General features: G+C 42.9%; 1 protein-coding gene across 1 annotated transcript in view; it reads right to left on the reverse strand.

Moving 5' to 3' along the window:
* Positions 1-6,155: 6,155 nt before the first annotated feature.
* Positions 6,156-27,059, reverse strand: part of LOC118367165 (3-hydroxyisobutyryl-CoA hydrolase, mitochondrial) — a 44,350-nt gene continuing 23,446 nt past the window's right edge. Inside the window, exons 8-14 of the mRNA XM_035750270.2 lie at positions 17,203-17,348; positions 16,693-16,779; positions 14,778-14,836; positions 9,685-9,766; positions 8,061-8,183; positions 7,801-7,834; positions 6,156-7,608 (exon numbers count right to left, since the gene is read on the reverse strand). Coding sequence (XP_035606163.1) covers positions 7,493-7,608; positions 7,801-7,834; positions 8,061-8,183; positions 9,685-9,766; positions 14,778-14,836; positions 16,693-16,779; positions 17,203-17,348 — 647 coding nt within the window. The 3' untranslated portion in view covers positions 6,156-7,492. The remainder of the gene's footprint in view (positions 7,609-7,800; positions 7,835-8,060; positions 8,184-9,684; positions 9,767-14,777; positions 14,837-16,692; positions 16,780-17,202; positions 17,349-27,059) is intronic.

Below are 27,059 nucleotides of genomic sequence, written 5' to 3' on the forward strand. Positions count from 1 at the left end.
TAAAATAAAAGCGAGAATGTTAAAAGGACTGTCTGGGAGTGGTCTGAGTGGGAGGGGAAACTGATAACTAGCTGTTATGGGCAGAGAGGTTTGGACCAATTTATTAACCAATTTACCGCATGGTGATGTCACCATGGAAAGCCAAAACTCCCACCCATGCAAATCTGCTGATTAGAAGGTCCTGTGTAGATTGCATTTTCAACTAGCAACTATCAGGAAAAAAACACTGGTGAAAAAAAATCACACTTTTACAACGTTAGCTTCATTAGCTGTTGTACAATATGATATAAAACACAGGAAAACCACTCAGGGATTTCACCATGAGGCCAATGGTGACAGTTAGAGTTTAATGGCTGTGATAGGAAAAAAACAGAAGGATCAACAACACTACAGTTTCTGCACAATACAAACCTAATTGACGGAGTGAAAAGAAGGAAGCTTTTCCAGAATACAACTATTCCATAACATGCATCATGTTTGCAACAAGGCACTATAGTAAAACTGCAAAAAATGTGGCTAAGCAATTAACTTTTTTCTCCTGAATATAAAGTGTTATGTTTAGGGCAAATCCAATACAACACATTACTGAGTACCACTCTCCATATATTCAAGCATAGTGGTAGCTGCATCATGTTATGGGTATGCTTGTAATCAATAAGGACTGGGGAGTTTTTCAGGATAAAAAATAAACGGAATGTATCTAAGCACAGGCAAAATCCTAGAGGAAAACCTGGTTCAGTCTGTGTTCCGCTAGACAGTGGGAGATGAATTCACTTTTCAGCAGGACAATAACCTAAATCCTGGAGTTGCTTACCAAGAAGACAGGTAATGTTCCTGAGTGGCTAAGTTACAGTTTTGACTTAAATCTGCCTAAGAATATATGGCAAAACTTAAATGGTTGACTAGCAATGATCAACAACTAATTTGACAGAGTTAGAAGAATTTTGAAAATAATGGGCAAATATTGTACAATACATGTGTGCAAAGCTCTTAGAGACTTACCCAGAAAGACTCAGCTGTAATCTAACATGTATTGACTCAGGGTTGAGAATACTTTTGCAAATGAGATATTTCTGTATTTATTTTTTGTATTTTTTATCTAAAATGTCTAAACACAATTTCACTGTCATTATGGGGTATTATGTGTAGATGGGTGAGAGAAAAATATCTATTTAATCCATCCAACCAATCAATTCATCCCGACTACTTCCGAAATGGTCGGGAAGATCTGATTACAATTTGTTATTTTAATCGTCTACACCTTTTTAAAAATGTGGGCACAATCAGAATGTGGGCACGATCAGGACACAGGATGCCACCTAGCACCCTGTATAAATGGGGCTATTGATCCTGAGCATCAGCCAAGGTTATTATCCAATAATGATCCTAACCCTTACCCTAGTCTCGTTTTATCAGATCTCAACACTGCAGAGGCGGCAGTGGGAGGAGCTATAGGAGGACGGGCTCATTCCATTACAATGAGCTCGTCCTCTTTTAGCTTCTCCCACCAGCCTCCCCTGCAACACTGTATTCGCATTTGAGAATGGCTTGACACACTTAGGACGGCTGGAATCAAGGCTACCTTTACAATAACCTCAACCAATTTCAATTTCCATATAGCTATTGCCTAACCTTAACCTTTGGATCTACCGTCTGAATATCCACTACTTACGGTTTATGGGCAACCTTTGCCTATCCAGATCCAACAGCTCCCTCTGCACCTGTATTATGTCCCTGTAACATTTATTTAATCATTAGATTAGCTGATAGATGGTCAGGTCTAGATGTCGTCTAAATGACTTAATGGAATTAATGGATCACGCCAACTAGCTTTGATATAGTGGCTCAGAAGCTTTAGGACAGGGTTCGTCAACTAGGTTTAGCCTCGGGCCAAAACATTTTCTGAGCCAATAGTCAGCAAGCCAGAACATAATTAACATATAATATTAGCACAATTAATAGGCCTACACTACAAATTGATAAATTAATAGGCCTACACTACAAACAGAACAACATTAACAAGTCGGATTAATACATAATTAATTCAGTGACAATAACAATAATTTAGATCTGATTAAGCTCATAAAATCACCAATGTCTCTATTTAATTATTATTTTACTCCATTTCTCTGTGTGTTGATTGGTGGGGAAAAACAGGTCTACTGTACGTAGCCCACTACTTTTTTTTATGTCAACATTTTTAACCTCATTGAGAATTCTGCACTGTGCTCTTGCAGTCATCTTTGCAGGACAGCCCCTCCTAGGGAGAGTAGCAACAGCGCTGAACTTTCTCCATTTATAGACAACTTGTTTTACCGTGGACTGATGAATATCAAGGCTTTTAGAGATACTTTTGTAACTCTTTCCAGTTTTATGCAAGTCAACAATTCTTAATATTAGGTCTCCTGAGATCTATTTTGTTCGAAGCATGGTTCACATCAGGCAATGCTTCTTGTGAATAGCAAACTCACATTTTGTGAGTGTTTTTTATAGGGCAAGGCAGCTCTTAAACAACATCGCCTATCTCATCTCAATGATTGTAATCCAGGTTAGCTGACTCCTGACTCCAATTAGCTTTTGGAGAAGTCACTCGCCTAGGGGCTCACATACTTTTTCCAACATACATTGTGAATGTTTAAATTATGTATTCAATATACACAAGAAAAATACAATGTGTTATTAGTTTAAGCACACTGTCTATTGTTGTGACTTAGATGAAGATCAGATCAAATTTGATGACCAATTTACGCAGAAATCCAGGTCATTCCAAAGGGTTCACATACTTTTTCTTGCCACTGTATGTCTGTTATTTTCATGGAAATAACTTTAAAGAAGAGCTACTGGCACTGATTCCCCTTCGAAGGACACACCACCAGGGACATCCTATTCACAAAGCTGGAGGAATTGTTTACGCAGCATGGCCTGTCATTTCGAAAACGTCAACTTTGTGTTTACTTGAAGGGGCTCCTGCTGTGGTGGTCAGACACAGAGGCCTGGTCAGCAGGTTGAAGGAAATCGCCCCCAAAAAATGAATGGCTTGCATTGTCTCATCCATCAGAGTGTGTGCTGTGTGCCAGACTAAACGCTGAGCTGAAAGATGGGATGGATAAAGTCATACTCATGATCAACTTTATCAGGGGGACGTCAGGCACCTCACACTGTCTTTTCCACACGCTTGTGACAGAATCAGAGGAGGCCACCCATGATGACCAAATCAAATCAAACCTTGTTTGCCACATGCGCCTAATACAAGTGGAGACTTTACCGTGAAATGCTTATTTACAAGCCCTTAACCAACAGTGCAGTTCAAGAAGAAGAAAATATTAACCAAGGCTAAAATAAAAAGTAATAATAAAATGACCAGGTTGTGGATTTTCTCAGAAAAAGCTAAATAAGGGCAGTGACCACCTTCGTATTCTGGAAATTAAAGGAATTCCTCTCTAATGTTGCTTGTTTTTGGCTGACATATTCTGTCACTTATACTGGTTAAATCTGCAATTACAAGGAAGAGGGACAACAGTCGTGGACACGGTGGGAAAAGTTGAGGCCTTTACTAGGAAGCTCGAGTTCATCCGAAAGGCTACTGCACTTCATCACACTGAAGAAACGACAGGCAGAGGGACCAGGCCACAGCATTTTCAGAGGTGATGGAAGATTTCATCAAGCACCTGAGGGACAACTTCTCCACCAGATGAATTACAACAGCGGGCCCAAGGATATCATTGCGTTTGTATGTGATCCTTTCACAGTCCGCCCAGGTGGATAATTCTCCTCCCTCGCTAAGAAAACGATGCCCTCGCTGGATGAGGCTGCAATTCTAACTGAGCTGATTGAATTCCAGACGTCGAGACAAATCGGATGCACTCAGGAGTGCCGAGGCCTTGTGCGTGTTTTGGGTAGCAAGCTCATAGGAAAACAGTAACTTTGTACTTAATAAAAAGTCATATAGGCTACTAACATTATTGTGATTATTATTGTTAGTGCTTATTCATGGCTATTTTAGGGCTCATGCTGACAGTATTTTCTGATCATTTTGTAACAGGAGCAGGTTATGCCGAGACTCCCGATACAGACATTCAGACAGACTTTGCCTTTTTTTTCTTTAAATTATTGTTTTATGTAGAATGCTACCTTTTTGGCCAGTTGCAATTTGAAGTAGGCCTAATAAATTAAATAAAAAAGGTCCTACTAGGCTGCGAGAAAGATGCTTTTAAGTCACATAACTGGCTGAGGTAGGCTAAGTTATTTTATGTAGATCTTGGCTCGGAGGAAATATACTCCAATTAAACCCTCTTGTTTTTTTTATTTATTTAACCTTTATTTAAGGTGTTAAGTGAAATTAAAGTCAAATTTGTTAAGTCAAATTAAAATTAATATTATTGTTGAAATGAATTACTCAACTGGTGTAGTTATTCTACATCTGTTGCTGGGTTCCACTTGCATAACAAGTTAGCTATATTTTCAGCACCAGGCGCTGTTCACCTATTGATTGCGCTGCAGTTGCAGCTTTTTGTTTCAGAACAACAAAATGGTCTCCTGCATTTGGCCTCCTCATTATGTTCAAATGTAACTTTTGCATTATTTAGGTAGTGTCACATTTTTCTTGGGACATTGCATTGAAATATTCATAATTCATTTGGGGGGCTTTGGCGGGACAAATAATATTTGGGGAACCCTGCTTCAGGAGCTCAACGCGACAGGCTTTGTATTCAAAGCTGATGTTTAACACTGTATATAGACTTTTCTCTACTGTATTATTGACTGTATGTTTTGTTTATTGCTATGCTTTATCTTGGCCAGGTCGCAGTTGCAAATGAGAACTTCTTCTCAACTGGTTTACCTGGTTAAATAAAGGTGAACATTTAAAAAATAAAAAATAAACATTCCACTTTAGAAATGGAATATCCAACTGGGTCTCATTTTACAGTAAGCGTCCCTAGGTAATTAATACTCAAATATAAACGCAACAATTTCTACGATTTTGCTGTTACAGTTCATATAAGGAAATCAGTCAATTGAAATAAATAAATTAGTCCCTAATCTATGGATTTCACATGACTAGGCAGGGGTGCAGCCATGGGTCAGCCTGGGAGGGCATAGGCCCACCCATTGGGGAGCCAGGCCCAGCCAATCAGATAGTGTTTTTCCCCACAAAAGGGCCTAATTACAGACAGAAATCCTCATCATCCAGCCCTCCCCCTTTGATGATCCAACAGGTGAAGAAGCCGGATGTGGAGGTCCTGGGCTGGAGTGGTTACAAGTGGTCTGTGGGTGAGGCCGGTTGGACGTATTGCCAAATTCTCTAAAATGATTCAATTCTCTGGAAACAGCTCCGGTGAACATTCCTTTTAATACTTTTTTACACCTTTTTCGTGATATCCAAATTGGTAGTTACAGTCTTCTCCCATCGCTGCAACTCCCATATGGACTCGGGAGAGGCGAAGGTCGAGAGCCATGCGTTCTATGAAACAACGTATAGCTGGTGACCGAAGTCAGTGTGCATGCGCCCGGCCCGCCACAACAAGTTGTTAGAGCACGATGGGACAAAGACATCCTGGCAGGCCAAACCCTCCCCTAACCCGGATGATGCTGGGCCAATTGTGCGCCGCCTCATGGGTCTCCCGGTCGTGGCTGGCTGAAACAGCCTAGTATCGAACACTGGTCTGTAGTGACTTACCTCGATGCAGTGCCTTAGGCCGCTGCACCACTTGGGAGACCCTTCAGTTGGACATTCCTGCAGTCAGCATGCACGTTCCCTCAAAACTTGAGACACCTGTGTTGAGACATTGTGTTGCATGATAAAAGTGCACATTTTAGAGTGGCCTTTTATTGTCCACAACACAAGGTGCACCTGTGTAATAATCAGCTTCTTGATATGCCACACCTGTCATGTAGATGGATTATCTTGAGAAAGGACACAATGGACACAATGCTCACTAACATGCATGTAAACAAATTTGTACACAATATTTTAGAGAAATAAGCTTTTTGTGCGTTTGGAACATTTGTGATCTTTTATTTCAGCTCACGAAACATGGGACCCGCACTTTCCATTTATATTTTTGTTCTGTGTGGTTACATAGGCAGGCACAACATAATTATGCTTTTATCAACGATGACTTCAAACAATTAAATCAAATGACAATTTTTACAAATCAGGTTTCCATACACATCTTTATCAACATATTTATTATACAAGAGATTTTTTACAGCTATTAGTTGGGAAATTGTATCCATTGAATTGTATACTGAAGAGCGCACAATGAATTGAGAACTTCTGGCCTTTGCCATACAGTAATGCAATGAAAAATGCAACCCCGAGTGATCACTCCAGCTTCATGACAAAGCTAAAAGGCATTAAGAATGACACCTGGCTGGTGACTTTTGAAGGGCAAATCCTAAACCATAAAAGCTGAAGCCAAGATAATTACTGAGCCTGTGTACTGTAGGAGAGTGTTTACGCTGGTTCATTGTTTACTTCGCAAACTTTGTGGTGGGTCTTTCAGCCACTGACCTAATTTATCTCTCGGAGCCTGTAAGAGCTCTTAACTGTGTGCTGAGGGTTTGAGTGCTGCGAATGGGATTTCATATAATCAATGATTTGAGCAGGGTACAGAGAAACGCAAAAAGGCCAGATTCAGTCGAAGACACACTGCAGAAAAATGACAAAGCACTGCAAAATCATAAAAATCCAAATTAGGTAGAAATTCGTCTGTATATTTTAACATGGTGTTTTCCCAGTCCGGGCTTCCAGCAATGTGCATTTGATTGAATCCATAGGAAATGTACTGGAGAGACAGACTGACTGAAAGACACTCATAAACAGGACATTATGACACTCAACAAGGGCCATAATAACCACCTGACAGTACTCTCCCAAGTTATATGACACTTCAAACAGGACAGAACCTCTTCCTTACCCAGCTACTCACCGAAACAAACATTTGTTTCTTGGCACCGCCAACTGTACCGAGAAATATTGGTCTTTGCAAATAATACTGTACACCAGCACAATGGAGATACTGTACATATCGTCTGACTCAATGTCTATATAACTGGTCTGGTATCCATCAAACTTCAGCCTTTTAGCCTGATGCTAGCTTTTGAGAAGTCATACTTGAAGAGTCCGTTCAATTAGTTTAAAAATGCATTGCAAAATGGGCACAGCACTGGGGTGTGGTCTTGCCAAAGTCCTGCTGTTGTGATAGGCCACAGTGACTGGCATACCATGTCTGATGGCTGTGACCGACTACTCTAGAGTAGCTTCCTTTCTTTGTCTCCTCTCCGACTATATGACCACTGATGGGTGAAGGTGGTGGCTTATCTCAACGATAAAGCTCTCAGTGAGAATATGGACTCTGATGAGTGGCCATGAAGGAAAGGATACAAGGGAAGGAAACACATTTAGGCAACTAGGACGCTTCCTATGAGAAGGCCTCATGAGCGGGTAGTGATGTCCCTTGACCCCTTGTTCTATTCTATTGAGGTGTCCTTACAGCTTGAGGTCACGGTCCCCCAGAGACGAGAAGCAGTTCTCCACACTCTGTTCTGAGACCTCCTTCAGTGTGGATGGACTCCACTTGGGGCTGTGGTCCTTGTCAACCAGCACTAGGAACACAAAGCAAAAAATAAAATGAATTGCATACTGACAGAAACGGCCTAATAACACAGAAATTCAAAAGGGACGTGGAGCAGTTTTTGCCAATTAGTACTCAATATCATTGTACAGAAATAAGAGGTCAATCTGTAAAATCTCAAAAGGGATTTATTTATGTGTTTTGCAAGAGTCAAACTCCTTACCTGCCCTCACGCCCTCGTAGAAGTCACTGCCCTTCTGCAAAACAACAAGAATCAGAAATCCTGACACACATACATGCTTTAAACTAAGAATACCACTAATATATACCAGGAGCTGTTTAGGGTCTATCCTATTCAAAACCCAGTAAATTAGTAAATTACATTACCTTCGGATGGAAAAACATTTAAACTAAGATAAAGTAAATCAAATGTGACGGGGAACAGGAAGTAGTATTAAAGGCCTGGGGCCTTTCAGCACATACCACCATGCAGGCCTGACTGAGTCTGTACTCCATCACCAGAACCTCCTGCAAAGTCATGGTGCCTCCGGCCTGCAGCTGCTTGAAGGTTATCTTCAGCGATGTGGGAGACATCTTGGCGAGGGTCTGTGAAATTCACAAATACAAAGAAAAACTGCTTAGCTGTAGCCCAGGTAGTTATTAGCCAGCAGAACCTAATGTTCAATACACTAGCAATTCTTTCATGTGATATTGTGAGTAGCCCTATATCATTGTAGTCACCCACAATTACTGCCATTGCATTGATTAGTGTAACTCTCGTACCATAATTGGCAGTGACGAAATCAGGGCATTTCAGGAATTCCCTCCAAAGCCTGCATAGATACTTTAACTATTTTTCTCTTATTAGTGCCCTTGAACCAATAGGGAAACGTTTGTGCTTATGGACAGGACTATACCAATTGCTGCACTTTCCACTCAGCAGTTACAACATCCAGCTTCATAAGAAGAGTTGCTTCATTATCATCGCTCTCTTTCAAGAAGAGCGGGCCCATTTCCTGTTTTACATAACCAGTGTCTTCCTCCCAACTCATACACCAGCTGGATTCAGGCATGTTTACGATCAAGCACATCCCATCTCATTAACGACACCATCTGTGATAAAACGTGTGTAGACACTGCGCATTATGAGGCGATGGTATCAGTTTTCTCCACACTGAATCTGCACTTGTGATCACACGGCAACAGGGATGGCAAACACCGTACAATGTCATTTCAGGCAACATGGAAATGTGTCGCAATCCTTGTGCACATCTCTCTCACACGGCATCCAGGTTTACAGAGCATTTAGCTTCCAATCAAACAAGGACAGCTTGGCTTTTGGCACTATTAAAGGAGGTATTTATCATTCAGGATAAGGTTGTGCCATGGCAAGTGTTTGCCCAACAGGGGACTTTGGACAGTTGGGAGAGATTGGGCATTTCTGACCCAATGTCAGACTGCCGATGGGACTGTCCGGTCAGGTCATCATCCTTATTTAGGGTGTTTTTTTAGAGCCTTCCATTGAGCCAATGTGGTAAGCTTAACCATATTAAGGGCTTACAGAGTGACAATTACTACCGTTAGCAGAGCCATGAATGTTGGACTAACGGCCTGGGTTATGTTCTCACACTCTCAGATGACGTCAGATTGGCTGGCTAGCTGGGTTTCATTCACATTGAGAAGGAGAAGATGAGAGGAAATCATTTAGGAAAGGAAGATCCCTAGTCAGTCGTACAACTGAATGCTTTCGACTGAAATGCGTCTTCCGCATTTAACCCTCTGAATCAGAGGTGTGGGGGGGGCTGCCTTAATCGACATCAACGCCTTCGACGCACGGGGAACAGTGGGTTAACTGCCTTGTTCAGGGGCACAATGACAGATGTTTACCTTGTCAGCTCGGGGATTTGATCCAGCAACCTTTTGTTTACTGGCCCAACGCTCTAATTTAGAACATAGTCCATAGACATTTGTACATAGCGACAGATTTAGTTCCTCTATAGCCCCTCTCTCTGCTAGCCAAAGCTCCCACCTTACCTCCAGTTAGCGTATGTGTGGGAGATGGGAATGGAGGTCGCGGTGAGGCTAACTAGCTTGAGGCTGGACCCACCTCAGCTTGTTTCTGGGCGAATGGAGAGCCGTCTGTCTTTAGGTTGTGTACAATCCCCTCCACGCTGTTGGACTGGAATAGCCTAAGGGCCGCAGGAATACAGGGATGAGACATGGTCAGTTGAAGTACATATGGCTGAATACACACGTGCACACCCAGATAGACACACACACACACACACACACACACACACACACAAGGCACTCACTCATTTGGTGTTGTGAGGGGCTGCACATGGAATTCACAGCCCTACCTCTCTATCTATAGCTCCCAAATGCCCTTTCCCTAACTTCACTCACTCCGCCATCTGAACTCATTACCTAGTGCCGTGTTTCCCCCGACTCCAGTCCTCAAGTACCCCCAACCATCATGTAAGATGGCGCTGCAGTGGATAGCAGCAATCTTACAGGCTCCTGACCAATTCTGCTATTTTGTGTGTTCTTTTAAGCTGATCTAAACTTTTTTGTACATAATGTCTCCGCCATCATTTCCTATGACCGAAAACAGATTGTCAACACGGGGGCCCGTCGGGGGTGGTGTGTGTAGTCCCCTCCTGTACTCCCTGTTCACCCACGACTGTGTGGCCTAACACGACTCCAAGAATGCTACCTGCCTCAATGCATAGCGCCAACTGTAAAGTTTGGTGGAACAGGAATAAGGGTCTGGGGATGTTTTTCATGGTTTGTGCTAGGCCCCTTCGTTCCAGTGAAGGGAAATCTTAACACTACAGCATACAATGATATTCTAGACGATTCTGTGCTTCCAACTTTGTGGAAACAGTTTGGGGAAGGCCTTTCCTGTTTCAGCATGACAATGCCCCCGTGCACAAAGCAAGGTCCATACAGAAATGTGACTGACTGTGTCAAATCGGTCTTATATAGCAACATTTGAAATGGTGTTTTTTAACATTGGATAAAAGTAGAGACTCAGGGCTACAAAAGGGTATATCATACACTACAGTTGAGGAACAATGGGAAAGTAATTCTGCTTTGAAATGTAAACTTTCTCACTTTTGAGAAAATGGCCTTTGAATGTTTTGGTACCACTACTGGAGACCCCTCTTTGTCTGCACCCATTCAGCATTGTTCACACCCTCTTAAGCTTTAGCCCCATATATTTAAGGGTTGATCCGAGCATTCTGTACTAACAGCAGCAGTCAAGCATCCAAGCTAACATGCTAGCTACTTCCAGACACAAATGAGAGAACGTCTCACTGAACATTACTCGTGCAAGCAGAGCTGGTTAGGCTGTTATGTTATCCAGAGTGTTGGTGACTACAACTGTGCTGTCAGATTGTGAATTTACGAATGGACAGTGTTTCGCTCTCGGAGCGTGCAGAGCGCACACTGGACGCTCTGGCCGGCGAGTAGGGTTGATCCGAACGGTCTGACCTCACAACGGCAGTCAAGCACCGAAGCTAACTGGCTAACATTGGCTAGCTTGCTAGCTACTTCCAGACACAATGAGAGAACACCCCACTCTGACCATTTTACTCGCCCTAGCAGAGCTGGTTAGGCTGTTTTCATGTTATCCAGAGCGTTGATGACTAACTGTGCTGCTGGCAACAATTTAATTACACTTTTTTGACAACGTTTACTGACACCGGTTATATTCAACAGGTGTTGAGCGTTCGTAAATTCATCAGTTATTCTGCGGTCTGGTACACTCAGACAAGAGTGCTCTGAAATCTGAGTAGATTGCCAGACTGAAATGTAACGTTAGCTAGCGAGCCAGCCAGCTAAAGTTAGCTAGCTAACAGTACACTTTAACTTGAAATGAAACCACTTTGTCAAAATTAGAAATGTGTAATATCTGAAAATGTAACCGTACACATCATTCATGGATGGACGCGTCTCCTGTCGGATGCCATGTTTGCCCTTAGTTTGAAGATGCAATCTGGAGTTTGCGCCATCTACTTAGCTATCATACTCGAATTCCAACTATTTCAAAATTAGGTCCTCCAGAAAGTGGAGAGAAACACATATGCAGTTTTCCTACAGAATTAAAAAAAAAAATTAATTTTTTAAACGCATTAATAAGGACATACTGACCAGCTCAAATCGACAGAAGCGTGCTAATATGGCAGACCAATCCAAACTCATCTCTCGGCATGTCCAGCCCACTCATTATCTCAGCCAATCAATGGCTAACGGGAAGGTTGCTTACTTTTTCTGTGGCTAAACCAACTAGGCTCGTAATTTAACAATTTGATTCGAATTTACAGATGGCATACAAGTTTGTTATTAAGGCTCATGAAAGTTCACATGTTCGAGAAGGCATTCTGCCAAAAAAAACACATTTTGATAAAAATAAAACAAAGTTATCGTTCAAATGGCTATCCTGTGAAGTAGTGACCCGCGACATATGCCTAGTTTCCGGAAACGGGTCACAAATGGTTTATCGAGATCGGTGTAGAAGAACTTGACTGGACGGCACAGAGCCCTGACCTCAACCCTATCAAACACCTTTGGGATGAATTGTAACGCTGACTGTGAGCCTAGCCTAAAATCGGCCAACATCAGTGCCCGACATCATCACTAATAATCGTGGCTGAATGGAAGCAAGTCCCCGCAGCAATGTTCCAGCATCTAGTTTAATGCCAATGATTTTGGAATGAGACGTTCGACAAGCAGGTCTCCACATACTTTTGGTCATGTAGTTTACATGTACATGGCTACCTCAATTACCTCGTATCCCTGCACATAGACTCAGTACTGGTACTACCTGTATATAGCCATGTCATTTGACTTGTTTTTGTTATTCACTGTGCATTTATTCCTCGTGTCACTACTTATATATATATATTTTTTTTAAATATATTATCTTCAATTCTGCATTGTTGGAATAATATCACTGTTAGTCTACGCCTGTTGCTTACGAAGCATGTGACAAATAATATTTGATAGATTTGTTGTTGTTGCCCCTGACAAACTCGCCTGATTAGTTGACAAGTTTGTAATAATATTTGGAAGATAAATACACAACACAGGGGATGAGAGGACTAGGATTAACGACCAATGGGATACTTGTTATTTGACCATTGGCCAAGTTGTCCTGCAAGGACATTTGATTTGTTAAACCCAGGCTGGGGGGTATAAGCGGCATCCTGTCCTTTGTTCTGTGGGGAAAGAACTGAAGGACAGGGGAGACTGAACGTCTACATTTCAGCATAGCACCTATGATTTGTCTAACTCAAATAAATCTAAGAATTGAAGAATAACCTCAATTGCTAACAAACTGAATCAGGTGTGTTTGTCCAGGCCTACAACTAAAATGTGTGCTGTTGGGGGTATTTGAGGACTGGAGTAGGGAAAACACTGACCTAGCGTATGTCGGCACCTGCATGTGTTGGGGTCACTCTCATTTCATTATGTGCAAAATGTTTAAAGCAATGCAACTACTCACTGAAAAAGCCATTTTAATGAAATATGCACTTTCTTGGCACGGGACCAATGTTATAATACCTAGTGTGCCTTAATAGTCTACAGTTAAACATCACATCAATCATCCTGAGAGACATTAGAAGGAGTATGTGTGTCAGTAAAACAGCAAACAGCCCAGGACAAGTGTAAAAAATAGCCTACATTACACAACAGCGGTTCATAACAAACACATACGGTAGACAGGGCCAGTGATGATGATAAGTAAAAATGAAGGGTGTACTCGATAAGAGGGCATATAAATAGCGACTGGAGGCGATCTCTTTCTCAGCTCAAAAGGAAGCGCGCGCTCTCTCTCTCTCTCTCTCTCTCTCTCTGTGCTGCAGGCCCCTAACAGTGTTAGCAGTGCACCAATCAATGATGTATATAAACCCTGGATTGCTGATGCTATGTATTGGCCAATGAGAGGCTTTGAAGCCAACGGTCAGCCATACTGGTACTCCTCAGATGAAACAGTCCTCCATAGGAATTAATGGCATTCTACAGTATTTAAGTGTTTGTTGTTGATGTGGGGAAAGTAACATTAGTACTTTAAAAAAAAAAGTATGCTTTAAGAAAATGTTACATTTTTGCATTTTATATTTTGACGTTTAGCTCACATAATTTAAAATTATGCATTAAGGGGTCTGTAATAGAATACATTTGGTTTAACAAAATGTGACATCAATAAATGCATTTCTATAGCTTCCGAAATATTTTATTTTACAACGGTGGAGGAGTGCCAAGATGGAGGTGCTGTGGCTTTAAACCCAAGTCAGTCAGTCAGTCATCTAGTGTATATATAAATCATTGGCGCCAATGCTCAATGTAAAAGAACCATTTGTTGTGCAGTGTGCTTTTGTTCTAGCCCAGTACTAAAATATCCGACACCAGTCTTTATCGAGCCCTTGATTAGATGAATCACGTGTGACATCATTTAGAGCTGGGCTGGAACAAAAGCCGGCACACCCTGCGGGTACCTAGAACCAGGATTAAAGAACACTGGCGTCAAGCTACCACAGGACAACTAACAGAGAGAAGCGTTTAATGCTAATAACAGTTGGCCTACTGTGACTCAGGCTTATGTACTGCTCCAAGGGCTGTGGGTTACACCACGGCCCAATGTCTTCTAGGCCAGAGTGTGCCTCTGTCACACATGGACACATATTGTAAATCACAGAGAAAAGTAATTAGTGCTAAGGAAATGTTCTGTAGCTGTTTGGTAAGGGAGGGAACGCAACCTGGCTTGCCAGTGTGTTATTACAATAAATATGGCTACGCGGCTACGCTCTGTAACGGGGACATGCTTTCAAAGAGCTGGGTTTCATCTGTGTGTGTGTGTGTGTGTGTGTGTGTGTGTGTGTGTGTGTGTGTGTGTGTGTGTGTGTGTGTGTGTGTGAGAGCACACAAGCAGAGGTGCATAAGCCAGCGGTAAAACAAGGACAGCGTTGGCAGGAATCATTCATCAGCGTGAAGACACTGGAGACGTCGCACACGTTTTTAATACCATCTGGGACTTTGTTCTCTCCAATACACTGTATTATAGCTAGCAAGTTAAAAGCTGCATACACTTCTCTGACCCTCACCCAACCCGTTTCTAAATTGTGTGGCTCATGGCTTCATCGGTTAGACCACCTAGGGGGGGGAAAAGAATGGAGGCTGTGGAGGACTTACTTATCAATCACGTCTATGTGCTGCTCAAGGACAAATGGCTTCTCTGCATCCAGACTGCTCTGTGGACAGAATTCGTGGATGCTAGTTAAACACATACATACACTTTCTCGTTTTCACATTCTTTCTCTTGGGAGTGTATTACAATGTTAAGGACTGGCAATGCAGATATTGCTGGCGTTTCCAATTAATTCCAGTTACACTTTGGGAAATCACAGGCCAGTTGGCACAACACTACGCCCCACATATTGTTGTGTTCCAACTCCACCGGCTTAATGCAGGTCCAAGTTCATATTACCTCTGTATAAACCCATATTGGGGGCTATAAAAACCCTATTCCTGAACACACCAAACCAAGGCATAGACCAATGGAGCGTGAACACACACACACACACACACACACAGTAGATCCTAAATAGACATGACTAACAACCCAATTAGTATGAAGCAGAACATTTACACAAAATGGAAAAAAGCAATCAAATCAAATGTAATGGTAGCAAAATGCTTGTGTGCTTGGCTCCAACAGTGCAGTAATATCTAACAATGATTGAGTTGGAGACGAGCGTGGCCACGCAGTCATGGGTGAACAGGGAGTACTGGAGGGGGCTGATCACGCACATGTGGGGCCCCTGTGTTGAGGATCAGCTTTGTGGAGGTGTTGTTGCCTGACGGGGCCCTGGGGTCGGCCCGTCTGGAAGTCCAGGACCCAGTTGCACAGGGCGGGGTTCAGTCCCAGGACCCTGAGCTTAATGATGAGCTTGTGGTGTTGGAAGTCTGAGCTGTGGTCTATGAACAGCATTCTTGCATAGGTATTCCTCTTGTTCAGATGGGTTAGGGCAGTGTGCAGTGTTATAATGATTGCGTCATCCATGGCTCTATAGGGGCAGTATGCAAATTGCAGTGGGTATAGGGTGTCGGGTAAGGTGGAGGTGATATGATCCTTAACTTGCCTCTCAAAGCACTTCATGATGACAGTTACCCTCACTTTCTTGGGTACAGGAACAATGGTGTACATCTTGAAGCAAGTGGGGACAGCAGACTGGGATAGGGAGAGATTGAATACGTCCGTAAACACTCCAGCCAGCTGGTCTGCGCATGCTCCGTTGACATTGCTAGGGATGTCGTCTGGGCCGGCAGCCTTGCGAGGGTTAACACGCCTAAATGTCTTACTCACATCTGCCAGGGAGAACGAGAGCTCACAGCCTTTGGAAGCAGTGATGGCCCACGTCGGTGGCACTGTTTATTTTCTTCTAAGTGGGCGAAGAAGGTGTTTAGCTTGTCTGGTAGCAAGACGGTGTCTGAGACGTGGCTGGTATTCCCTTTTTAATTCATGATTATTTGGAGTCCCTGCTACATACGTCTTGTGTCTGAGCCGTTGAATTGCAACTCCACTTTGTCTCTGTACTAACGTTTTGTTTAACGTTACGGATGGCATAACTGGACTGTACTAAACCGTATTCCCAGTCACCATGGGACCAGTTGCCGTGGTTGGGACCAAGGCGGTGATTTACACTCTCAGTTTGTGCGAATGCTGCAATCTATCCACGGTTTTTGGTTTGGATAGGTTTTAAATCGTCAAGGTGGAAACAACATCTCCTATACACTTCCTGATGAACTCCGTCACAGTGTCAGTGTATACGTCAATGTTATTCTCAGAGGCAACCCGTAACATATCCCATTCTACGTAGTCAAAAACTGATTTGCTGAAGGGAGGGCCTTGTAGCCGTCCCAGAAAGGAGAGTAGAAATGTTTTGAGAGTTTTTGATGCGCGAGTATCGCAGGCAATGTGTTGGTAAAACGTTGGTAGTGTTTTCCTTAGATTTGCTTTATTATAATCCCCAGCTAAAATAAATGCAGCCTCAGGATAAACAATATACTACAAAGTTGGTTAGGAGCCAGGAACCAGGCAACCTACCCGTTTCTGATACGAGTCCAACACTCTGGAGACGTCTTCAATGGAGGGAGTTTTCAGGTCCACCAGCTCCTTCTCAAGGGCTGCAATCTGGGGGAAAAGAGGGAAGAGAATGATCCATCTTGATCTTGACCACAAGACTTTACTTTGACTCATGATTCAAGACTTTCACCTCTCCAAAATGGAACCCTCTCAGGTCAGGATGATTTTCCCAGTGGGGGCTACAACTATTTGTATTACACACAGGTAAAATGTTGTTTTTGTATTCAGGAAATCTGACCCCTGCTGCCCTCCTGCATCCGCTCAAGGTTGTAGTCCTACATGAACTCTAGTCCCTACTGATAATAGCCTCACACCAACAGTGTCATGGCAGCTATAAAAAGGAGCAGCCATTTTGTGCCAGGAGTTTGTTGGCACCTGCAGACATTGGCCATGGACCCACTGACTCAGCACCCGGTTCCCCACTAAAGCCCTGACCTCCGGCCCTCCGCCCAGCCCTTAGCCCAGCAGTACCTTTTGAGACTCCACAAAGTGAGTGGCAACTCCTGCTCTCTGGACATCGCGTCCTTTGAGGCGGAATCCTGTCAGGGCCAGGAAGAGGCCCAGCTGGCCCTGTAGCCTTGGCAGGAAGTAGCCGCCGCCCACATCAGGGAACAGTCCTGGCAAATCAAGACAAATCAAGTCATGGTGCTGTAAATTAGATTTAAAAAACAACAACAAAGCAGTGAAAGATATCATATCACATCAGAGACTGTAACGTTGTTTGCTTCACGGAAGCATGGCTCAAGAGAGACACTATCGGAGTCGGTGCAGCCAGCCAAGTCCTTCTGTTCACCTGACTTCCTCACAATCTAATGTCGACCGCATTATCTACCACGCCTCCAACTCAATCATCAAGTTTGCAGATGAAACTACAGCGGTAGGCTTGATTACCAACAACGATGAGACAGCCTACAGGGAGGAGGTGAGGGCCCTCAGAGTGTGGTGTCAGGAAAATAACCTCACACTCAACGTCAACAAAACTAAGGAGACGATAGTGGACTTCAGGAAACAGCAGAGGGAGCACCTCCCTATCCAGATCGACGGGACAGTAGTGGAGAGGGTAGTAAGTTTTAAGTTCCTCGACGTACACATCACGGACAAACTGAATTGGTCCACCCACACAGACAGCATTGTGAAGAAGTCACATCAGCACCTCTTCAACCTCAGGAGGCTGAAGAAATTTGGCTTGTCACCAAAAGCACTCACAAACTTCACCACCTGGTACGGCAACTGCTCCGCCCAGAACCGTAAGGCTCTCCAGAGGGTAGTGAGGTCTGCACAACGCATCACCGGGGGCAAACTACCTGCCCTCCAGGACACGTACACCACCCGATGTCACAGGAAGGCCATAAAGATCATCAAGGACAACAACCACCCGAGCCACTGCCTGTTCACCCCGCTATCATCCAGAAGGCGAGGTCAGTACAGGTGCATCAAAGCAGTGACCGAGAGACTGAAAAACAGCTTCTATTTCAAGGCCATCAGACTGTTAAACAGCCACCACTAACATTGAGTGGCTGCTGCCAACATACTGGCTCAACTCCAGCCACTTTAATAATGGAAATAAAACATGTATCACTAGCCACTTTAAACAATGCCACTTTTTATGTTTACATACCCTACATTACTCTACTGCATCTTCCCTATTACGTTCTTTATCATCACACATTCATACATCTTTATGTACATATTCTTTATCCCTTTACACTTGTGCGTATAAGGTAGCAGTTGTGGAATTGTTAGGTTAGATTACTCGTTGGCTACTACTGCATTGTCGGAACTAGAAGCACAAGCATTTCCCTACACTCGCATTAACATCTGCTAACCATGTGTATGTGACAAATAACATTTGATTTGATTATCTAGTTGGGAGAGTGGTTGGCAACATGTTTCAGTCAATTATTGATTAACCCAATACAAATAGCAGGTGCAAATATGTTGCAATAAAAAAATATATATATTTGTTGCAATAAAAATGAAATGTAATTGGTACACAACATTGGAAGCTCTGTCCCAATTTCTGGTAAATACAATAAATTGAAAGGGCAGTGTGGAACCGGTCAATCTAGTCACAGATCCTACACCCACAAGTGACAAAAGGGCCAGAGATTTCCTTCTCAGCGAGGTCCTGGGTCATTGCTGTGAGGTCCAGAAAGACAACTGCCCAGTAATGAAAACGCTAGCAGACAAACCTCCCTTGACACAGATGGTGTCTACAATAGCGTCTCTCAGTTGAGCCACTTCAATACATGGACAGGCACCTGAAATCAAGCTGGTGCTAGTTGGCCACCAGAACAAGAGACTCAAACAGGCCCTTGATTAGACAGCTTTCCAGAAATCTCTAATGGAGGCTCAATTGTGGTGAGGGGTAAAGCGGGTGATGGAGAACAGTGACTGTTCAGATCCTTGCCATAATCTGCATGTTATTTAGGAAACATTTCAAGGACGTCTCAAATTGTAAAGGATTTGAGTATTCCTGTCTTAAATTATGCAACGCGGCAATCATTTGACAGCAGAGCAGATTTAAAGCGAGCTTGGTTTCTCCATGGCATGATGACACTAGTGGGAGAGAAAGAGAGCGAGAGAAAGTGAGTCAGGTCAGGGATTAGAATCTCTGACCTGATTCTGGACTGAAAATGTAATATTATAAATGCCAGATTATAAATCCTGTTGAAGCCTAAGGCAGGGAGGGTTAAAGACAAACACAATCTCTTAATCCTATAGCGGAGGGGCTTAAGGTACTGGCGGTGGATGATGGGGGAGGGGACGTCCAAGTGAAATCCCAGCGGTTGCCTAAAACATTTTAATTGACATTTTTCCCCTCATCCATTTGCTTAAAGTTTACTTAACTTTTAGCTAAGTAGCTAGATAGCTATAGATCTAGCTAACTGGTTGATGTTTTCCTTTTGCAACCAGGGTAGAGTGATTACAAAGACACCAGCCACCCTTTCAATCAATGACTCATTTGAGATGATTGGCCTAGTAAGATCCTCTTTTCTCACCCCCACCCCCTGCCCCTTATCGCACCATTGCAGTCCAAAAGTTTCCTTAAAGTTTCCTTAACTTTAGGTCAGTTGCACAAAAATGAAGGTGAATTTACCCCCTTAAATTAAGAGAAAAAGTTAAGGGTGCCCATGAGGTCCCTCAAACCTTCTTATGGCTGCAGGGGCAGTATTGAGTAGCTTGGATGAATAAGGTGCCCAGAGTAAACGGCCTGCTCCTCAGTCCCAGTTGCTAATATATGCAAAATATTAGCACATTTGGATAGAAAACACTCTAAAGTTTCTAAAACTGTTTGAATGATGTCTATGAGTATAACATAACTCATATGGCAGGCAAAAATCAGAGAAAAAAATCCAAACAGGAAGAGGGAAATCTGAGGTTTGAGGTTTTTGAACTCAGCCCTATCGAAACACACAGTGGGATATGGTTTAAGTTGCACTTCCTAGGGCTTCCACTAGATGTCTACAGTCTTTAGAAACTTGAATGAGGCTTCTACTGTGATGTGGGGCCGGATGAGAGCTCTTTGAGTCAGTGGTCTGGCAGAGAGCCAGGTCCTGGTCACGCGCAATCACATGAGAGCGACCTGCATTCCGAGGCTTTTCTACAGACAATGGAATTCTCCGGTTGGAACGTTATTGAAGATTTATGATAAAAACATCCTAAAGATCGATTCTATACTTAGTTTGAAATGTTTCTATGACCTATAATATAACTTTTTGAACTTTTCGTCTGACGTTCGGCTGGACCTGCACGAGCGTTTGGATTTGTGTACTAAACGCACTAATAAAAGTAGCTACTTGGACATAAAGATCATCAAAAGGTTAGTGATTAATTTTATCTCTTTATCTCTTTATCTATTTATGCTTTTGTGACTCCTATCTTTGGCTGGAAAAATGGCTGTGTTTTTCTGTGGCTTGGTGGTGACCTAACAATCGTTTGTGGTGCTTTCGCCGTAAAGCCTATTTGAAATCGGACACTGTGGTGGAATTAACAAGATTACCTTTAAAACGGTATAAGATACATGTATGTTTGAGGAATTTTAATTATGAGATTTCTGTTGTTTTGAATTTGGCGACCTGCACTTTCACTGGCTGTTGTCATATCGATCCTGTTAATGAGATTGAGGCCCTAAGAAGTTTTTAAGTGCTTCATTCAGTATTGATATGAATGTAAACAGCATTTTAGGAGATGAATGTTGCTTTCCTCTGCCCTGGTTGCAAAAGTAAAACATCAACCAGCTAGCTAGATCTATAGCTATCTAGCTAATTAGCTAAATGATGGAAGGTGCACAGTCCATGGCTACAAAGCTAGCTGGCTAATTACTCTAAGTTAGCTTGATGTGCTAGAAAGAAGTGTTGTAGTACTCCAGTCCAGCACTCGGACTAGAGTCCCGATTTTCATGACTTGGACTCGACCATTGGTGACCGAGACACACCTTTCCGTGACTTTTATTTGCATTTGGACTGAATAGGCTACTATGATAAGTCGAATATTAGCAGCATTGGGTGCACAGAGCGGCGAGGGTTCTGTTCTATAGCAGTGAGAAGGACGCGCTCCACCGGCACACAGCCTACATTAGCTGGTGAGCTGCGGCTAAGCAAGTGATGAGTGTGGAAAGACAGGCTCCACGCCGAACATATACAGTGGCAAGGAAAAGTATGTGAACCCTTTGGAATTACCTGGACTTCTGCATAAATTGGTCATAAAATGTTCTGATCTTCATATAAGTCACAACAATAGACAAACACAGTCTGCTTAAACTAATAACACACAAACAATGATACGTGTTCATGTCTTTATTGAACACACCATGTAAACATTCACAGTGCAGGATGGGAAAAGTATGTGAACCATTGGATTCAGTAGCTGGTTGACCCTCCTTTGGCAGCAATAACCTCAACCAAACATTTTCTGTAGTTGCGGATCGGACCTGCACAACGGTCAGGAGGAATTTTAGACCATTCCTCTTTACAAAACTGTTTCAATTCAGCAATATTATTGGGATGTCTGGTATGAACCGCTCTCGAGGTCATGCCACAGCATCTCAATCGGGTTGAGGTCAGGACTGACTGGGCCACTCCAAAAGGCGTATTGTATTTTCTTCTGTTGAAGCCATTCTGTTGTTGTTTTACTTCTGCATTTTGGGTTGTCTTGCTGCATCACCCAACTTCTGTTGAGCTTCAATTGGTGGACAGATAGCCTTACATTCTCCTGCAAAATGTCTTGATAAACTTGGGAATTCAAGCTGTCCAGGCCCTGAGGCAGCAAAGCAGCTCCAAACCATGATGCTCCCCTTTTTTGGACAGCAGTGGCTTCTTCTATGGTGTCCTACCATGAACACCATTCTTGTTTAGTGTTTTATGTATCGCAGACTCTTCAACAGAGATGTTCCAGAGATTTCTTTAAGTCTTTAGCCGACACTAGGATTCTTCTTAACCTCATTGAGCATTCTGCACTGTGCTCTTGCAGTCATCTTTGCAGGATGGCCACTCCTAGGGAGAGTAGCAACAGTGCTGCACTTTCTCCATTTATAGGCAATTTTTCTTACCATGGACTGATGAACATCAAGGCATTTAGTCAACAATTCTTAATCTTGGGTCTTCTGAGAACTCTTTTGTTCGAGGCATTGTTCAGATCAGGCAATGCTTCTTGTATATAGCAAACTCAAATTTTGTGAGTGTTTTTTAGAGGGCAGGGCAGCTCTAACCAACACCTCCAATCTCGTCTCAATGATTGTACTCCAGGTTAGCTGACTCCTAACGCCAGTTAGCTTTTGGAGAAGTCATTAGCCTAGGGGTTCACATACTTTTTCCAACCTACACTGTGAATGTTTAAATTATGGATTCAATATAGACAAGAAAAATACAATAATGTGTGTGTTATTAGTTTAAGCAGACTGTGTTTGTCTGTTGTTATGACTTAGATGAAGATCAGATCTAATTTTAGGATCAATTTATGAAGAAATCTAGATAATTACAAAGGGTTCACATACTTTCTCCTGCCACTGTAGGCCAGTGGTTCCCAAACTGTGGGGTGTGCCCCGGGTCGACAAGGGGGGCACAGGGTTCCACCCCCCCCAAAAAATTATGTCAGTCATTGCATACCTTAGAGAGCTATTCATAATTTTTCAGCTAATGTTTTTAGCTAGGTTTTTTTAGCCTTTAGATTTTGTTGTAATGTTTGAGTCACTCAATTAGGCATGGCAAAATGTGTAGCATTGCAGGAAATAACCTTTAATGCTGCCAAGTTGTCTCTCTGCCAACAAGATGTGAACAGTTTGTGTCATGAACAGTGCTTGTGCCCATAGAAACAAACGTGTCGCACAGCAAGGGGGGTGCAGGATATTCCCCAATGCTGGAAGGGGGCCCTGAATGAAAAAGTTGAGACACCCCTGATTTAGGCTACACATTGCACAAGCGACTCTTGCTTCCCCGTAATCACTAGTCACCAGCCGACTATTTTTGCTTTGCCCGGTAAAGAAAAACTGATTTTCAAAATTTAAAACAATAGTATTGAGTTAAAAAGTTAAATAACATTCTAGCTATTGGTCTATCTCCCATTTAGTGTAGAAAAGTAGCATGTCTGAATTTGTCATCTCGCTCTACCCTCCCATTTTCCCCCTCCATCCCATACCCAGGTTCTGACAAGTGTCCATTTAGTTTTCACTCTGCAATAAAAAAAAACTACACAAATAGGGCCTCCCAAGTGGCGCAGTCACAGCCGACTCCAGCTATTGGCCAAGCATCATCCGGGTTAGGCAAGGGTTTGGCCGGCCGAGATGTCCTTGTCCCATCGCGCTCTAGCGAGCCGGGCGCATGCGGGTCAGGCGCATGCATGTGACTTCGGTTGGCAGTTGTAGTCTTTCCTCTGACACATTGGTGCGGCTGCCTTCCGGATTAAGCGAGCAGTTTGTCAAGAAGCAGTGCAGCTTGGCAGGGTCGTGTTTCGGAGCTCTCCCGAGTCAATAGCTGGAGTGATGCGAGTTGCAGCAATGGGACAATAATGTAACTACCAATTGGGGATAAAAGGGGGTTAAAACTACACAAATATCAGTGGGTGATCACAAAAAGTAATTGCGCCTGTTACAATTATGCAAATAATCATCTGGTCCAACAGGAAGTTAATTCAATGCTCAAATGACAATTTTCCCGCAAGCCCGCCACTAGTTGTTAGACAAAAATCCGGACAAAAAAAATGAGCCGATGTAGCAACAGACGAGCCTCAAACAAGCAGTACGAACGAGCAAAAAAACAGCAGTAACCAAAATACCAACACCCACGAATCATTTGTTTTGTTTTCCAAAGTTTTTCAGCAGATGCTGCAGTGTGGCACAAAATAGAAAACACCGGAACATTCCCGGAAGTCTCACGATGTTGAGTCTCTGGGTTTAGAAACTCTGTGCCTTTACCTAAGGAAAACGTTTGAGGGGCTCTATGCAATGCCCTTAGGGAAGGGTTCCCTTCAGGGAAATCCCTAAAGGCCCTGTTGTTAAAGTTCCTTTCACTAGAACATCAAAGAAAAACTTTCCAAGCGGATGGAAGCAGTGTTGGCCTACCATTAGCATTCAAATGCAAGAAAAAGTGTCCAAAAAAAATGAATTCAGTTCTGAGAATTTAAACTTGAGCTGTAGCTTTAAACTTTGGCCCTTCCACTGTAGAGGTAGGGGCTGAAGTGAAGATAAATGCATTGCAGCTTGTGGCTCTGGGCCAGAGAAGTGTGACCAAGCAGCAGGGTAGAAAGCCAGGCAGCCCAAAAGAGGATTAGTCCCTCAGTTCTAGATAAAGTCTAACACCGCCCGAGAAGCTGTCTCTGCTAATAGCTGCTCTGTACTGTCCAGTCACACACACACGGGTCTCAGTATGTGCAATTTAATGATTATCCTGATTGTTATTTTTCCTCTGCTGTCTTGCCAGTCCCGGGGAACATGCCATGTGTTCAAAAACGACCGAATATGTAGTGTTTTTCTTCGATGAAAAACTTAAGGCTTTACTTCAGGGGTAGCCTATCGGGAAAACAATGACTGCTCCATCTCTAAGAAAAAGATAGACAAACTGATCGACCGACGCGCACACACACAGCGAGAGATCAGAGAACTTCCAGAGACAGTCCCATTTCCAGTGGGAGACAGCCTCTCTGCAGTGAAGGACACCACACAGCTCAGGTGGAGCACAGTCAGGAAAGTAATCATTGAGACAGCTCAACCAGCACACGGACATGTCCTTTAGTGTGTGTACGTGTGTGCGCAAGAGAGAGACCGTTAACTGTGTGTGTGTGTGTGTGTGTGTGTGTGTGTGTGTGTGTGTGTGTGTGTGTGTGTGTGTGTGTGTGTGTGTGTGTGTGTGTGTGAGAGAGAGAGACAGAGAGGGAGAAAGAGAGTGTATGCAAGTGTCCTTGAAAAAGAGGATGTGTTTGGGTGTAGTAGGGTTGGGCGATGTCAACCTTTGTCCTCCGCTAAAACGACAGCTGGGCTATTAAATGAAATTGAATGAATCACAAAAGATAATGTTGTTGAAAAACTGGGCAGAGGCTAAGTGAAGGCAATGGCAAACCTTTTCTAATTTTCCTTTCTGGTGGAACAATGACTGATGAGTAACGGGCTGTGTTACCATAGCGAGCTAGGTGATATGCCTACATTATGGGTTGAACAGTCTTCTAATCTCTTGTGGACTGATTCTCATGGACAGATGAAACGTTGAGAATCTGTCAAGGCTCAAGTAGAATTATGTGATTACGAATCACTGAGCTATAATAGGTTACGAGCAGCAGTAGTTCCTGGTTTTCGCCGTTGATTATTTGGAGGAATCAGGCTTGGGTGAAGGCAATGCTTAAAATGGTGCAGTGATTTTGAAGGTTGTGTGTGGAGGATAAGCAGTTTCCACTACATTCCACAGCCACAAAATTCCAGATTTTTGTTGTTGTTGTTTGGCGGCCATGACAAACATAGGTGAAGGGAGGGGGGTTGGGACGAGAGATTCCGTTTGCGAGGGAGGAGACCTCGCTCCCTTCCTTTGCACAAAAGGTCATCACAAAGGTTATCGGCCATTTGGTTTCAACCTTGCATGGAGGGATTTCCCCCGGCGCGCATGGATAATTTGTTTGATTAAACTTGTCATTAGATTTTTTTATAGGCTATTGATATCGTCTGTTCTTTCTCATTAATTAGTCCTCTGGCTACCTTACGTGTCTAGGCTACTCAAAATAAAATGACATTCATTGTTTGATCTGGAGAAAGCCATGAATAAAGTGTATTCTTAAGTCATATTCATGGAGAGTAGGAAGTAAGTGCAGTCAAAAACGTGATTTCCCCCAATGTTTTATATGTTTTCTTATACACTATGAGGTTGGAATAATACTATGACAATTTGAAAATGATGTTGACCCTTTAGGGTAACAGCGGTTTGAAAATAATGAATAGAACAATAAGAAAGTAAACCTCTGGCAATAAACGACACACTGACATCACGTACAGATGCGTGCGAATCTTGGTGGCAGTAAGAAAACACTGACATCCTCGACAGTAAGAAATCCATTGCCATCTGAAGCCCATTCAACATTTACTTTTTTTATTACATTAAAACCTCTTGAAGCTAGGGGGCACTATTTTTATGTTTGGAAAAATAACGTTCCCAAAGAAAACGGCCTATTTCTCAGGACCAGATGCTAGAATATGCATGTAATTGACAGCTTAGGATAGAAAACACTCTAAAGTTCCCAAAACTGTAAAAATATTGTCTGTGAGTATAACAGAACTGAGTTTGCAGGCGAAAGCCTGAGAAAAATCCAATCAGGAAGTGACTCTTATTTTGAAACCCCTGTGTTCCTATGCATCCCTATTGACCATTGAAAGGGATATCAACCATATTCCTTTTTCTATGGCTTCCCTAAGGTGTCTATAGCCTTTAGACATAGTTTCAGGCCTTTATTTTGAAGAATGAGCGTGAATGACCACATTACCTAAGTGGTCAGGTGGGGGCTCTCAGAGTGATTTTTGCGCGAAAGAGTGAGGCGGCCATTGTTCCTCCCGGTCCTAGTGAAAAGCAAACTGTCCCGGTTGATATATTATCGAATAGATATTTGAAAAACACCTTGAGGATTGATTATAAAAAACGTTTGCCATGTTTCTGTCGACATTATGGATATAATTTGGAATTTCTGTCTGCATTGTCGTGACCGCTATTTCCGGTGGATTCCTGGGCATAACGCACCAAACTAACGGAGGTATTTGGATATAAAAAATATCTTTATGGAACAAAAGGAACATTTGCTGTCTAACTGGGAGTCTCGTGAGTGAAAGCATCCGAAGATCATAAAAGGTAAATGGTTAA

The sequence above is a fragment of the Oncorhynchus keta genome, chromosome 34, assembly GCF_023373465.1.
Source record: "Oncorhynchus keta strain PuntledgeMale-10-30-2019 chromosome 34, Oket_V2, whole genome shotgun sequence".
Lineage (NCBI taxonomy): Eukaryota > Metazoa > Chordata > Actinopteri > Salmoniformes > Salmonidae > Oncorhynchus > Oncorhynchus keta.